This window comes from Triplophysa dalaica, chromosome 19 (genome assembly GCF_015846415.1).
Source record: "Triplophysa dalaica isolate WHDGS20190420 chromosome 19, ASM1584641v1, whole genome shotgun sequence".
In the NCBI taxonomy this organism is placed as follows: Eukaryota; Metazoa; Chordata; class Actinopteri; order Cypriniformes; family Nemacheilidae; genus Triplophysa; species Triplophysa dalaica.
In genome coordinates this window covers 2,922,900-2,939,683 of record NC_079560.1, presented here as the reverse complement: position 1 = coordinate 2,939,683, position 16,784 = coordinate 2,922,900, and the positions used below count along the sequence as shown (strand labels likewise).

General features: G+C 37.9%; 1 protein-coding gene across 2 annotated transcripts in view; it reads left to right on the top strand.

The window, feature by feature from the left end:
- col5a1 (procollagen, type V, alpha 1) overlaps positions 1–10,580 on the top strand; it is a 67,658-nt gene extending 57,078 nt beyond the window's left edge. Inside the window, exons 55-66 of one of the 2 annotated variants that reach the window (XM_056732040.1) lie at positions 93–200; positions 900–953; positions 1,910–1,963; positions 2,091–2,198; positions 2,286–2,339; positions 2,496–2,531; positions 2,620–2,673; positions 3,099–3,360; positions 3,634–3,746; positions 4,745–4,813; positions 7,783–8,016; positions 8,110–10,580. In XM_056732040.1, coding sequence (XP_056588018.1) covers positions 93–200; positions 900–953; positions 1,910–1,963; positions 2,091–2,198; positions 2,286–2,339; positions 2,496–2,531; positions 2,620–2,673; positions 3,099–3,360; positions 3,634–3,746; positions 4,745–4,813; positions 7,783–8,016; positions 8,110–8,256 — 1,293 coding nt within the window. In that variant the 3' untranslated portion in view covers positions 8,257–10,580. Of the gene's footprint in view, positions 1–92; positions 201–899; positions 954–1,909; positions 1,964–2,090; positions 2,199–2,285; positions 2,340–2,495; positions 2,532–2,619; positions 2,674–3,098; positions 3,361–3,633; positions 3,747–4,623; positions 4,693–4,744; positions 4,814–7,782; positions 8,017–8,109 lie in introns of both variants that reach the window. The other variant, XM_056732039.1, reaches the window with a different exon arrangement.
- The last annotated feature ends 6,204 nt before the right edge of the window (positions 10,581–16,784 follow it).

Sequence of the window (16,784 nt, the reverse complement as noted above, 5' to 3'; positions counted from 1 at the left end):
GATACAAACCAAGACATGCACTCAAGTAGTCTGTCATGCGTTTATTAATTGTTGTGTGTCTAAACGTCTCATATGTTGTGACTTTGTGTCAGGGTGAATCTGGTCTGGAGGGTCCCGCTGGTAAGACGGGTCCGGTTGGACCTCAGGGAGCCCCTGGAAAGCCTGGTCCTGATGGTCTGAGAGGAGTTCCTGGTCCAGTGGTGAGTGAACAGCTCAGTTTAACCAGCGTGTTCACAGATTATAAGGTCTTGCTGTAAAACTCTGTGCTGGATCAGTAAATCAGTCAAATGATTCTCACATTCGCACCAAACAAATGTTGTATATATGTTTATGAAGAGTTCAAATGTGAAACTCTCTAAATCCGTCAGACGACTTTTAGTTTAAATGAGCTTTTTATCTCCTTTAGTCTCCTACATTTACATTTAGCAATACCTGATAATTCCGACCGGGCAAAGTGTAATATTTAACGGGGTTTGAAGCTAAATTATTGATGTGTTTAGCATTTGCTTAACATCTTAATCAAATTTTTGACTGAGGTGGCTTTTAGAGAGTTTTTAGAAATGTTTTTCATTAAAGAAAAGGAAACAAGTTTTAAGGACAATTTGAATATTATATTATATTATTATTTTCATTTTAGCATTGTAACTTGCATTTTCCTCTAAATCTTATTCTTAAGTAATTCTTCAGTACTGTGAAAATAAAAATATTGGTTTGTATTGTAAATTGTATTGTATTGACTTACTGCTTTCAAATGATACAGAATAGATACAGTACACATCATCTGCTTTATTATAATAATAAACACTGAGAGAATATATTTGATTAATATGGCATGATATCATACAGGCATATTTACAGCTGTGATTCTCTTTTAAAGTCTCTTTTTGATTCTGGTTTAGGGAGAGCAAGGACTGCCTGGTTCTCCCGGACCCGATGGACCCCCTGGACCAATGGTACCGACATGACATTATTCTCTGATATAACTATCTGTTCATTACATTTTCAAAGCATTGTTGAGATTACTTTCGATAGAGTTACTTTTCAGCACACCCCTAAATCCAGTGATGGGAATAACGGCGTTATAAATAAACAGCGTTCGTTTTTTCAGTAACCAGTAATCAAACGAATGACTGTTTCCCCCTTTACACACCGTTACCGTTACAGACAGTAAAATGCAGCGTTACTATAATTGAGCTCACTGAAGCAGCTTTCATCCGAGTAGGCTCTCTCTCATCCGAAGGACCTGCCGCTATCATACTGGAAAGCAGTCAAAACTTTAAGAGCACTTGTTATTAAACCGTTTACTTTTGTAAGAAACTACAGTTTTGACGTTGGTACATGGCTTTTGAAGCATAACTTATTTATTTAATAAAACTTATTTGTTGACCACTAGTGGTCTGTGCAATATATAGTTAAAGTTCTGAACTATTCTGTTGTGTTTTATTGTTCCAGTGTAGTAATGATAATAATAACAATATTTACAATAATAATATATTGATATATAAAGTGTTAAATTTAATAGGTGTCTGTCACATTGACCCACAGTAACATTAAAATAGTGTTGATAAGTGTAGTTTTAATTACAAATAATTTATTCTATTTAGTTTCCATTTCATTCATTTAATCTATTTAATATTGGGGGCTTCCAAGTTGTTTGAAATATTTGAACATTATTGGGTAACGCAATAGTTACATTCCCTGATAACTAGTTACTTTTATAATGATGTAACTCAAATACTGTTTGTGAGAAGTAACTAGTGACTATAAATAATTACATTTTAAAAGTAACGTGTCCAACATAGCCTAAAACTAACCATCACATAAACAAATCAGCATCTTTAATAATCAAATCAATACTCTCTCTCTTTCTCTCTCTCTCTCTCTCTCTCTCTCTCTCTCTCTCGCTCAGGGTCCTCCTGGTTTACCTGGCTTGAAGGGAGATACTGGTGTTAAAGGTGAAAAGGTGAGAAAAGCAAAATTATCTGTCATATTCCTATTTAGTGATTAGTCTTGTTTTACTCGGGCTGGTGTTGTAGATCATGAATGAATGAGTTGAGTGGAGAATTAAATACCTGTCTGTCATTTCTCAGGGTCACCCTGGTCTGATCGGACTGATCGGACCTCCAGGAGAACAGGGTGAGAAGGGCGACCGGGGACTGCCGGGTCCACAGGGCACTTCAGGACTTAAAGGAGACACTGTATGAAACTCACAAAATTTGTTGGACGTTTTAAAAGGTTTTGTAAATCAGAATTCATAAACTTTCTTTTCGTGCCCTTTTCTTTAGGGCATCGCAGGACCCTCTGGACCGCTCGGACCGATTGGACCTCCTGGACTGCCGGTACTGTATCTGACATTGTTTGGTCCCACATTTATAAAAGCTAGAAACTGTAGAGAAAATAATTCAAGCATTCTTTATTATGGATAATGCTTAAGATTATGTCACATATACAGTAATATACGTTTTACGCTGTCTGTGTGTTTTGCTCTTGATTAGGGTCCTTCCGGCCCCAAAGGTGCTAAGGGATCATCTGTAAGTTATTCATAAAACTTACACCAAATTATACACATCGTTTTTATTGGAGCATGGGTCAAACCCAGTTTTTATTCTGTTTCTGTAGGGTCAGACTGGTCCGAAGGGAGAAGCTGGACACCCTGGAACTCCTGGACCTCCGGTGCGTAACAGAAATCAAAATGCACTTTAAACACATACAAAGTTTTATTCTGCTTTGAGAGAAATACACATTTAAGTCGATTATTGTGCAGGAGCTGTTACATAACTATAATTAAGGTCTATTACGGTGTAAACTGAATCTTATGTTTAGTTACTCTGGGAGATTCACTGCATATTACTTTATCGAGAAAACCTGATATTTCAAATCTTCATATTTGTACTTTGTTCTGTTTTTATGTGCTGGGTAAATGTGCCATATGTCACAGAAGCATTTGAATTGTTGTATAAAGATTGGGGGGTGAAGAGCAGGGAACAATGTTGCAATCCGTATTCATATTTACGTGTAGGGCATTCAGTCACCCAGACATGCCTAGCAACACCCTAGCAACCACAGTTCATTAAAATCACTGTTGTCGTCTTCTGCAGGGTCCACCTGGTGATGTCATCCACCCCCTGCCTATGCATTCCAGCCCGAAACGGGCAAAGAGGAACATCGATGCCAGCCAGATGATGGACGACGCTGCAGATGCCAACTACAAAGACTACGAGGATGGCATGGAGGAGATCTTCGGCTCTCTGAACTCTCTCAAACTTGAGATCGAACAGATGAAGCACCCGCTTGGCACGCAGAGTAACCCCGCCCGCACCTGCAAAGACCTACAGCTGTGCCACCCAGATTTCCCAGATGGTACACACACACACGCAGAGTTTCAATTTCAAAGTGTTTTATTTGCATGACTGTTTTAATATTGTATGTACTTTGCTTATTCTTATGAAAAAAAAAACGCATTTTAAGTTGCTAAATTAATTAACGTATAGAAATGTAAATGTATATAAGCTCGTGGACTCCTTAACGTTGTTTACATTACTTTTTATCTCATTAAACCACTCAAATTTGTAAATGTCACAGTACATGAAAACACAGTTTCATCATGCTTTGCCCGTTCTCTGTATGTCTCAGGTGAATACTGGATCGATCCAAACCAGGGCTGTTCCAGGGACTCTTTCAAAGTCTACTGTAATTTCACAGCTGGTGGGGAGAGCTGCATATTTCCCGATAAAAAGAGTGAAGGGGTAAGAAATATTCTCCTGACAGCTGCTAAACAAAACATTCCCAGACACAGAGATCTGGCTTTTAAATGCATTTCCAACCAGACTGTTCTGAGCACAGGTCTACAGACAGACGGGATGAATCTCAACCGCGGTTATTACGTGTTTAATATATCCCTTCTTGATTTAATTAAGATTCTCATTTCATAGTTCTTCAGCTTTGCTAATGAAGGATAAATCAGTAGGGTGTGAAGGTGATGCTCACGGACAAACAACACCTCTCACGTCAGTTTTTCCACAGGTTAAGGCTTTTAAATGGAAAGAATGCATCCCTGTTGACTTCACCCAGGATGCAGATATTCGACAACACATTTGATTTCATTTTACATATTTTTTGCATGGGTTGTTGGACTATATATTGCGAATGACCTTATAATGGATGTAGAACATCGTAATTCATAACTACATCATAGCCAGCTTGTTTATCGCTGTTGTCCTTCTGAAACCTTGTATCTCTATATTTATAGATTTTTTTTGGTGAATTCTGTGATTTTATGGCAAAAATATACCATATTTATATTCTAATTTAAATAACCTATTTACATATATAAATACCAATTTATTCATACCATAAGTCACCCGTTATGCTTGTCACTGGGTTTTGCAAATATCTAACCAATAATAAGTCTTAAAAAGTGTTTGTCGACTTTGACAACGGAGTATTTAATCATTTAAAAATGTAAAAGTTTTTTCCATTTCCTGAAAAACAGCAACGTTTCAGAAGGACAGCGACGACCTAGATCATATCAAACATTTCATTCACCGCACAACAAGATTTTCTCACAGTTCTGTCTGTCTCTCTACCTATCTAACTGTCTCTCTCTCCCGCTGTGGTGTGCAGGCCAGGCTCACCTCCTGGGTGAAGGAGAATCCAGGGTCGTGGTTCAGTGAATTCAAACGTGGTAAACTGGTAAGAACGAGTCCTTTTTCTCCCCCTCCTGAAATAGTCTCCTATTTTACAGAGCAAAATGGCTCGCTGGCCCAAAGACAGTCCAGGCACATGGTATAGTCGCTACAAGAGAGGGTCAATGGTAAGTAGGAATGCATGAGAGAACGGGCCCGAGGTTCTGTGGTTCCGAGGATCTGGGTTCTGTCTCTGGAGGTCTGCATGTGTCATCGATGCGTTTGCGCAAGAGCATGGTCATCATCAGAACAGCAGAAAAATGTGTGTTTGCTCAGACTTATGGGTGTCGGAGGGCTGTAGGCGGGGCTATCGGTCAGTCTGTTGCCGTGGAAACAAAACAAAAAAGATGGAAACCCCATCAAAAATGATGATAAATGTGTAGATATTTGGAGATTTTAGTGGGGAAAGTCTGACTGATGGAATCCGTTTGGTCTCGCCTGTCCTGTAGGTTTGAGTTTCTAAACACATGATTTTTGACAGACTCATTAGCTCTTTTCAAACTAGGGATGCACCGATATGTACATTTTGACCAATACTACTTTAACATTGGAAGCCGATGACCGATTTACAGTATCTAATATTAATATAAAATTCCTTAAGAATAAAAACAAAAGTCAAGAAGTGGTTTTATGGGAAGAAACTGCTTTTATTTGAAAACACACTGCAGAAAACAAGGTAACCATCAGTTCTCTATTTTCCCCTGAAAATCATGTACCAAGCCTACTTTACACTATTACACATTAACAATTGTTTAAACTTTTCTGGTATATTTTTTATTTAATAACAAATCATAGATGTTCTTCCAGAGCAACCCAGAGAATTTTTCTGAATAGCCACAAGTTCTACTGGGGTCAAGTCAGAAAGCATTCAGATAGCAGTCTGATTTAAACAATATGCGTTTGTTCCTATAATTTACATGTTCATAAATACTGTATATACTTACTTCAACAATGTTTTGCTAATAACAGTAAGTGAATGATCATGACAGAAAACTGTACTTTACTGTATTTAACTGTGAGCAGCATGCAGCTGAAGTAGTTTAACCAGAGGAAATGATTTATGATTTATCGGCTCTAATATATCGGCCTACATTTTTTTATCGAAAGATACCGATAACATAAAAAATGTGAATTTAACGGCCGATACAGTGATGCGCGATAAATTATCGGGCAAAACCTGAGTGAGCTTTCTATCTGAACAGCATTTGAGGTGTTATATTTACACTCCAATACTGCATTTATACTGCCTTATCAAATTCATAGCAAGGCAAAGTCATTTTTCATCATTTACTCACCGTCATGTTGTTCCAGTATGACTTTAGTCTGCAAAACACAAAAGAAGATATTAAGAAGAATGTAGATAATCAAACAACATTGAGCCCCTTTGACTTCCACTGTATGAACACAAAACCACTAAAACATTTCTCAAAATATCTTCTTTGGTCATTTAGATTCATATACAGGTTTTCAAAAACATGAGCGTTAATAAATTATGTCAGAATTTTTACTTTTTTGTGAACTATCCCTATAATTTTTGCCAAATTCTTCAGATTCATTGCACAGACTGATGGATTAGATTTTTTAGTGTTGAAAAAAAATACTCAAGTAGTTTCATAGATGTGAAAAGTCCTAAATATATTTTATAAATTCATTTTATTTTATTCAATGATTAATAGTGTTTAAAATCACCTTTTAGTGAGAATTCATTTCAGTTAGTTTGTCCACGAAAGTAGCTAAATAGCTAGTGGACAAGTGAGTCAGTAGAGAGAGATGTAGAAAGTGAGGGAGTTGACATCGAGGCAGCTGACTGAGGTTTGAAACTGAGCTTTTGTGTCTGTTTGCTCTCTTCATTCTGAGCTTCTGAGTTCAGCCTCTCATGACATGCGACTGTATTCATGAGGTAATGTGTTTTAAGACAGGTGTGGATGTGGGGCAGAAGAAGGGTCGGTGGGTTGCAAGTATGGGTGTAACTTGTTTCACTGTACTTGTGAGGGACTTGATTGACTCATAGTTTTGTAATAGTATCAGATATTAAATGATATATTTAAAAATATACAACTTGATAATCCATAATTGTAAATAACAATGGTAGTGTATTGCGTACTCGAAGAATACAGAAGCATACCAAAAAAAAAAGAGTGCACAAATGGTAGTAGTCCTCACAAGGATTTGTGTACAAGTTTTGATGTGTGTGTGTCCTGCATGCATGCAAGGTCAGTGCATATAAGTGTGCGAGGGGAAGGTCCTGTTCGTAAGTATATCATGTGGGATGTGTGTGTGGCATGTATGCTGCATGTGCTTTACTCTTTCAGTCAGTCGACTATGTGTGTGTTTGTGGGACACAGAGGAGATGGAGTCTCTTCTCAACATGGGTTGGTATATTAACGAATGAAAACAAAACATTTGCATATTTTTGGTAATGCAAATGTTGCATCACACCACAAGGGGAATTTGCATATAAAGCAGTACGAGTGATTTGAATATATTAGTGATTTTGCTTTTCAGCGCAGTCTCTGAATGTTTAGAATCAGTTTGCAGATTATATTTGAGTGTGGTTTTGTTTTTGAAACGTGCATAGCAGATCTAATTGAGGAAGGAATTTTCGATTCTTATTTGTATACATTTAACAAAAGCCTTTTATCTATTCAAATTATCTTTGACATAAATTTGAATAAAAGGCAAGTATGCAACCAGACTCAAAGTGCTGCCACTGCACAGGTGCATTATGGGTAAGCAGGTGTGACATGGCCCTCACAAATAGACGAACTTTCATAAGGACCAAATTACGGAGCAAATACTACATGAAAAATCCATTGAGGTTTTACTCCACAAAAACAAGATATAACATTCTGCGTAAAGAAAAAAAAGCTTGTTTTATGATCATAGCCATTTTGCAGTGCATTGCAACATTATTTGGGGTTTAAAAGGAAATGTACTTAAAGCTTTTTATGCAAAATGAATCATTTCGCTTTCCGAATAATGAACCCAAAACCATCATAAGACCACAGAGGTGTGATGTGTAGTTTTCAAGCGAGTCTCGAGGGGGCGTTTCATAAGCTCCCATCTAGACCAGAATTCTCTCTGTTTGTGGGTTTAGCTCTCATACGTGGACGCGGAGGGAAATCCCATCGGTGTCGTCCAGATGACGTTCCTGCGTTTGCTGAGCGCGACGGCACGGCAGAACCTCACCTACAACTGCCATCAGTCTGTGGCTTGGTACGACCAGAACCAGGACTCTTACGATAAAGCCATCCGCTTCCTGGGCTCCAATGATGAAGAGATGTCATACGACAACAACCCGTACATCAGAGTTGCTGTCGACGGCTGTGCGGTAAGCACGGAGGTTGATGGGAAATATATCAAAAAGTTTCATGCATCGATTTTCCGTTGTCTTACTTGTTTTTCTACTCTTTTCCTCTTGCAGTTGAAAAAGGGCTATGAAAAGACTATTCTTGAGATCAACTCACCTAAAGTGGAACAGGTGCCGTTTGTTGACATTATGTTCAACGATTTTGGTGGAGCGACGCAGAAGTTCGGCTTCGAGGTCGGACCGGCCTGTTTCATCGGCTAAGACTGCTCACCGAGCGCACACGAAACATATTCATTTCCTCTGAAACAAAACACGAGAAAGAAATAGGACGACATATTTGTAAAGTTTTGTGTTTCCAAAGCAAACCCAAGAGAAATTTGAAGAATGGATGTCTAAACAATGGGTTAGTAAAAAAGAGCAAGCTTTATAACCTCAGCGTACCCTTTTCATCACATGCAAGTTTTGAAACTGGATGAGGTCATCGCTCGTGTTTCTCCAAGCCCCGCCCACTTTACGCCTGTCCGACTCTTCACCCCGCCCCCGTGATGCCCCTCCCACAGGCTGTATAGACAGACTCCTCATGTAACGCTCGGTGTTTCTCAGACGAGAAGTTCTGTTTGTTCGTTTGTTTACTTGGGTTTTATGTTGTTCCCCCTTTCACTTTTTTGTGCATACTTGTCTTCCATTCCCATGAATGGTGATTATATATATAAATATATATAAATATTTTTTCTATGTTTGTAAGTACTTTCTGTATATTTTTTCTGGTGAAGTGATTTTTTGGCTCTGGCTTCAAAACATGCATGTGAACCCATTGAGTGATAAGGACAGAGCTGCGGGTTATTGAAAAAGTAAAAACCAAATATGAAATATCTGAACCCTCCCATCTCAAATAAATCCTGAAGGTCTTTCCCCCGAGTCTGAAGAAAACAACAAAATAAAGGAAATTATTAAAAAAGAAAAAACAACAAAACGATGTTTCATTGTAGATGTCTTTGGTAATTTAAACACTAAAATGACAATAAAAGTAAAAATGTGCTAACTTCACCGAGATCGAGACTCATGTGCGAGAGGCGAGTCCGATCACACACACACATTAGTAATGAGAGACCGACATTGGTAAACTAGGTGCTATTTCCTTCTGTCTGTGGTGCTACAAATATATACCATTCCTGTTTTGTGTTTGTTTTGATTGAAAATGGCTCTGCGGCGACACCCAAACAATTCCACGTCTTGTGTCAAAGTGTCTGGCGGTTGGTTCGAGGTGGGGGAGTATTTTTATGCATGTGGTAAAATCATAGTCAGTCACAGATGAAAACATGTTTCCTTCCGTTCTCGTCTCTTTTCGAAAACTGACATTGTAATTACTTTTATACTTGAGGTGTGTCTTATGTACTTCTGGTCCTCCAAAGCGTTTGGTTTGTACTTCACATTGCAGCGTTCGTATTACCGTTTACAGTAACAATCATAAAACACGATGGTATCTTATGTACAACATATAAATGGGCCCTGACATGTAAAGTGTGACCATAGTTTGGATGCAACACAACTGAGAGCTTGAATTTATTTTGTGTAACATTTCCTGTGTGGAAATCAGTGCAATGGAACAGCTTTCACCTCAAACTTTTATCATACAAAAACTTTAAACGGCTCAAATCGCTCTGGAATATTGGCTTGGGACCTTTCGTGTTTCTGAAGGGTTCTGTGAACATCTTAATCGAGGATCTCTCTTACCAAACGCTTATGCAAGTGAATCGTTTATTCATTTTTCTGCCAATTTCAGCTTTTCTTCCAAAGATATTTCTCAGTTTTAATTTAAGACACTTGAATACCAAACAGAGTATTTCCTGCACTAATGCTTTGAGTATGTCGTCCATCACACATTTCTGATAGGTACTATTGCGTCGCATTGATGCACGCGTATTCCTTCACAGAATTTTGGGGATTTGTTTAAATTGAATAGAGCCATCATGTTATTCATCTAATGCTATTCTGCATCTTTTGCCACTAGAAGTTTCCTTCACGCGCTCTTATTCTAGCTTTTGACCACTAGACCTGCTACTGCAAAATCTTGCTCTTCGATTGTTAAATATGACTTGAACTATTTCTTTAAAGACGATTGGAAATACAGACAAGTTTTTGTCAATGCAAAATATTGGAAAAAATCTGTACATTTCAAAACCAGCAGTAATGCTGCCAATAAAGTTGATTCTGTTTTGTTTTTGTCGTTGTAATGTTCGTTTTTTTGTTTTGAGTTCCTGTCAAACCTGTGTACGAGCAGATAGAAGAGATAACGGTTTTGTGTCAATAAATTCAAGATTTCTGTGTCCACCCACCCTTGTATGTCTTTTGAAGCATTAAAACTTTTCTGTATGCATGAAATAGTTAAGCTTATTCTCTTGATGTTTTTTGTCCCGCAACTTTGATTTGATTCCAGCCACATTCTGATCTAGTGATCGATGAAATCAGGCCTGTCCTTCATTGTGAAACGGAGCGAGAGCGAAGATTGTTGTAAAGCTCTACTAAAGCCCATGTTCCTTTGTAGTATATTTATTGTATTATTTAAAAATAAATGTTAATTGATACCAGTAGTGTTCTGTACATCTGATAAATGCTCATCTGAGGTCAGATAAATATCGTCTGATAATGCTATTGATGTTATATACCATACATTATACATGGAGAGATACAGCAGGGGTCATGTACTGTATGTCTATGTGTGAATGTACAGGATTCACATGCGTTTTTAAGAAAGTTTACGTATGTTTGGATGGATCGCCATCTTGGCACCAGTGGGTCCAGGTATTATAATGATGAAGTCCACAGGATGGATAAATGTTGTGGAACCTGTGAAGATCATGAAGTTCTGGTAAGAAATAGCGCACATATACCACGCGTTTTAAAACGCAATATAACATCATTTAAATGCTGTCACGATTACACTGTTTTGATATACTTGTATTTTCTAAATAACAGAAAAAGTAATTTTTCGTAATTAAATCAGCATTTTATTTTAAAATGTCAAAATATTGATATTTTTTAATCCCTGATATTCACAAGTCGTAAACTTCATTCAGACCATCAAGAAATAAATAAGTGTTAATCTCTCTGTCTGTAATGCGAGTTGAAGTCTTTGAGCGTGTCAATATATAAATCAAAGAGCCGTTTTCTCTTAACCTTTCAGAAAGCTGCAGTAATGAGCTGTAGACATCTGTAATCTCCCGAGTCTCACTGACTGGAGCCTTTTTCTCAGGAGACAAGAGACACTGGCCTAGATCCATTTCAAACAGTCCAGACCGCAGGACCAGCTCTGAAGCTCATAGAATTAACATATTCATTCAGTCAGTCAGTCAGTCCACCTCCACACGAGCACATCAGCTGTGTGGCATTGACACAGATAATATATTGACAATATATACATAATTAAACAAACACTGATCAACCCACAATATAAAATGTTTATAAAAAGACAGGTTAGGAACGGATTTTTGTTTATCTGAACATACATAGTTACGGATACAGTACTTGTATTGTTTGCAGTTTGCTACGTATATAAACACCAGTGAGATCTTCAACAACTGAAGGGCAACTCAATGTCAATGAGATGTCTAAATATGCTTTAATTTAATCGTTTATGTACAGGATAAGAGAAAGAAAACGGGTGTAATGGTAAACATGGCCTTTAGGATTGTTTGACATACACCACACAGTGAGGACACTGGGGTGCGGAGAGAGAGAGAGTGAGAGAGAGAGACTTAAAAGCTTTGAAATGGAAAGTGCACCTTTGACGATATTACATGTAGGAGTTTCTTTGAAAGTAAATTGAAAGGAATGTGACTCACATTAAAAGGAGATTATTTCCAGCATCATAGCCTGTGGATGGAGGGACGAACCCTTTGGTGAATAACACACACACAGCATGTCTAATTTATAAACAATCTACTGCCAATAACAAATGAAACTTCCTAAATCACAACTAATAAACTCTCCCTTTTCTTCATATACATTTACTCAGTAACTTTTAATCAAAGTAACTGAGTGCAGCTGTGACAGATCAGAGATCTGGTCCCCCCGGTTGAGACTGGTTTCTCCCAAGGTTTTTTTCTCCATTTCTTTATCATTGGAGTTTGGGTTCCACGCCACAGGCCATCGTTGGCTGGCTTGCTCACCGGGAGACTGCATTTGTTTGAAAGTATTTACTAGAATGATCTAAACACACCAAGCAAAGTGCTGTGTTTTACATTTTCAGTGATTTTTGCTATGTAAATAAAATTGAATTGAATTGAATAATATCATACATTGTCTCTCTCTCTCTCTCTCTCCCTCTCTCTCTCTACCTCATCAGCTGTGAGAAAGACACTTGAAAATAACAAAGACGGAGATTCGATCAGAAAATATGATAAGTGTTACAGTAAATACACACCTCGAACAGACTATGAGTGTGTTTGTGTGTGTGTCACATGTGTGAAACACTTTTTAATGTCATTATCTGCACTGATTATAAACATAAGGATAAACATATGGCCGTTTACTTTATTATTTCATTTTTGGCAGCAGGAACGAGATTCAGCACACACACACAAACACACACTTGCCATAGACTTCTATTGTTTATAAACTGATTTAATGGGATTTCCTATCAACACCCCGAAACCTTTTTGTATTTTTACATTTTCAAATTAGCATAATTTGCAGTAGTATGTTTATGCAGTTTTTGGATTTAGAGACAAGCCACACACACAATATGTGTGTGAGAAGTTCCCGCAGTCCTAACCAAAAGTCTAACTACTAACCCAATTTGCATTCATGTCTTCCCCACAACTTCCCCAATCCTAAACCTCTCAGCCCTGCTAGTGTCAGAACCTTGGCAAACACTGATTCGAACACACAAACGAACGCACACACACACACACACACATCCTTCATCCATTTCACACAAACACACACTCCATACAAATCCCTTCTACACATTTCAGAATAGAAGCATAATAGGACCAATCAGGAGGCTGATGTTGAAACTGCATTTTCCACCCTTTTGAAAGTCAAAGTGTGCACGGTGAAATAGCAACGTGATGTGAAGTGGAGGATGTGGAGGATCTCACTCACATCACTGCTGAGAGAAGCACCCTGTTTTTTAAGATCCTGACATGACAGTCTAATGAGCCCCGGAGCAAAACATCATCATCACGTTGCTAATATCGTCTGAAGATGAAAGATGAATTATTGCAGAAATGCATTAATGCTCACTGTGGAATAAAAGGCTGTGTTTGGCTGCACTTTGATCAATCCTGTTTTTTAATCATTCATCCGTAGATGAGCTGATGCCATCACTCTGTTTCTTGTCATATTGTACTAGCGCTCCTCAAGGAATGAAGATCTCCTGACGAAACCTGAGGGCTCTTTGTGTAGCGGAGAGGTTACATCAGCAGCGAATGAGAGAGAGCGTGAGGTGTTCTGAAGTGAAGCGAGTCAAAAACACTTGACCCAGCTTAAAGTAAGAAGATGAGCTGAGTCCAGGTTTTGTAATAAAGATGCTGACAAGTAAGTGAATGTCGAAAGGTCAAACAGGTCGAATGTGGAGCCGTCTTTGCTATCTGGGATGTGGTTCTCATTCTTTCTGTTGGTCGAAGTCTCGGAGAAGAGCAGTCAGAGGATTGGAGGCCAGTCAATCGAAGCAAAAAGGCCATCTGATCTTCTGTACATCAGGCATGAGGTAAATATGGAGAGAGATGAGCATGACGAAAGAGAGGAGCATGAGGAATATATAAAGATCTATACAAGTGTGTGCAGATCAGGTAAATCTGAAGGCTTTAAAAAAATGAAGCACATTTCAGTCTGTTGCTTCTCTCGGGAAATGAATTTCTCCAACAGGTAGTTTTTATTCATATTCCGTCTTGCCAAAAAACATACAGTTCCATCCTTCAATTTTTTTCACTGTTATCGCTCCTTCCATCCATCTCTCTCTCTCTCTCTCTCTATTTTTATCTTCTTCTCAGGAATATTTTCATCCTCTCCATGTAACTGATGGTCTCGCTCGCTTTTTGTGTGACTGTGGGTGGGTGAGTTTGCTGCACCCTGCCTGTACTGACAGGTTTAAACTTAACCCTCAACACTAATGACACACACCCTCTCTCTCTCTCTCTCTCTCTCTCTCTTGTGAGATTTAGCTCACTTCTGGGTAAAAATCAAGTGTAGATAGGTGTGTTCCGCACACGCACACATTTAGGAAATCCTGACAGTCACGAATTAACACGCCATCGCATTTTCTCCTCCGATCGCACTCTTCCACCTGCACACCTCCGAAAACAATCCACTCATCATCTGACGCCTCTATCTCACTGTCAGAGAGATTTCGTACCTTCAGCGGTGTCGTTCTCTTAGTCATTTCTCAACTTTTCTTTGTGTCTTTCCTGCCATTTCATCACAGTGGTATGAGCCCGTGAAATAACCGAATGCTGTTGAAAACTAGCCGAGACTGTACAAAACAGTTTTTTAGGTGTTTTTGATGCTCTTGGGAAAGGTGATATGTTGTAAAAATTCGTGCTTGTCGTGATGTTGTGCTAAAGTAGTTTATTTTGTTATTTTTGTAGAGTTTTCGTGGTTTATATTTTGATGTGAATAAACAGGGTGAACCGGTATTGTCGTCTTGTGATAACAGGTTTTTAATCATTTGCAAATAAATGATATCCAGACACTTTTACCATCTCTAATGCATACACAGAACAAAACTTTTCATCCAAAACGCTGTCTTCAAGACTGTTTCTATCCTAAACAATGGGGTAAAAATGGTGTTCTGGAAGAACCGGCGTTAAAATGGATCCTTCCTGTCTGCTACGATTCCTCTGTGTCTCTGAGTGCAGGTGAAAGTTCTGAGACACGACTCATTAAAAACACACTTTCTGTGCATGCGTGTGCAGGTCTCTGGTTGTATAGCAGCTGGGTCTATACAGAGCTCATTATAACAGTTGTGTTTGTGAGCCCACGTTTGGCCTGAGAGATTTAAAACATTTCACACATTTTGGGAGACATAACGCAAAGTCACAAATATGAGCTCCTAAAGAGTGAGTGTGTGCTAGTGTCACATCTGTGTTGTTAAAGAGGTCAATCCCAGCAGGTCCCAGAGAAAACAGACAGAAATTGTGTCCATGTGATGTCATTCAACACAAATTGTGCTGGTGGATTATAAAACACTTTAAAAGTGGGGCATTCAAAGCGAATAAAACTCAAAATCATTTCTCTTTACCTGCCGAGGGAATCCATCGGAAAACTTGTAACAATATAGTCTAAAATATGTATTACCATCGACGTCTACTTCAAACAGGCGCACTCAGAAGAGTGTATGCGTGCATGTACGGGCAGGTTTTGCTTTCTGAAATGTTTGAAAATATACCCAGGAGTGTCTTCAAGATGACCAGACTAGCTTCTAAAATATTAAAAATATTGATAAAATATTGTTTCGAGTTGTTTACCATGTTAGCTTCTCAAGGATGAATTTGAGAGTAATCTACAGGTATAATCTGTCATTAAAGTGACTAAAAGAATAATTCTGTGCAGATTAAAAAAAGTGTTTTTATTAACAAAATAGAAGTCTGTTGTGTGTCCTTTTTCAGTATCCGAGTGTGTGAGTCCGCACGTGTGTCCTGCTCCACAGATCTAATATGTTGCTCTGCTGTATTGATTTGTTTCCTTGCAGTCTGAATGAATGAACTTGTATTGATTTCAGCCATTGCTCAATCTGTGTGTGTGAGAGTGTGTGCGTGCGCGTGTGTGAGTGTGTGTTTCTAACAGTCCAAAACAAATCGATATAAAGCAGGATGAATGTTTCATGGGAAAGAGATTAACTGCCTGCCACTATAATTGACACAAAACACACTTTGTTAGCGTCAGTGAGAAGATAAACTATCACGGATATTTTGCAGTCTGGAGCGTTCAATCATTCTTCTACAGTACTGCTATAAATATGAGAAACATTTAAAGATGCTCACATTACTTAAATTACATGTTTCTTTTGACAAATGGATTTAAAACGCCCGTATGTTCTAGTATCTCGCAAATTCATCAATATAAATGCAATGCAATACTCTTGTCAGCATAAAAGTATAACGCTCATGCACAAGCATTAAGTTAAATCAACCTGATCTCACCGGAATTCGTTACTAATTTATGAAGTGGCTAATTCGTATGAATTTGTACGTTGTGAACAGTGTCGGTTGTAACTAAGTTACTAAGTATTTAGTAACTGTAATTTAATTACTTTCCCCTTGAAGAAGTAAAGTAAGGGATTACTTTATTTTTCTCTGTCATTGAATTACAGTTATTTTTTTATGTAATTAAACTAAATACTTTGTGTAATATGTTCAAAAGTGGAATTGACATCAAAATTCAAAGTCTAACTTTAATATCCGTGCCTTAATTTATAATTCTCACATTTGTTATGCTTCGGTCAGATTATAATACTAATTTATGTGGTTTGATGTTGTTTATTGGATTTTTATTAAAATGGCCTTATCATGTCTATCCTTGAATCACCTAACTCAAGTTGATAAAGGATATTGAAAGTAATTAGTAATAAGTAATTAAATTATTTTTGGAGAGAGTCATTTGTACTGTAATCTAATCACACTATTGAATATTTAATATTCAATATAGTAACTAGTAATTAATTACCTTTTCTGAGTACCTTTCCCAACACTGGTTGTGAATCATCAGAAACAAATTATTACAACAAAAAAAAGCAAGAGTGAAGCTAACTTTACTGTCGCGAAAGTAAATCATACAAAAATGTACAA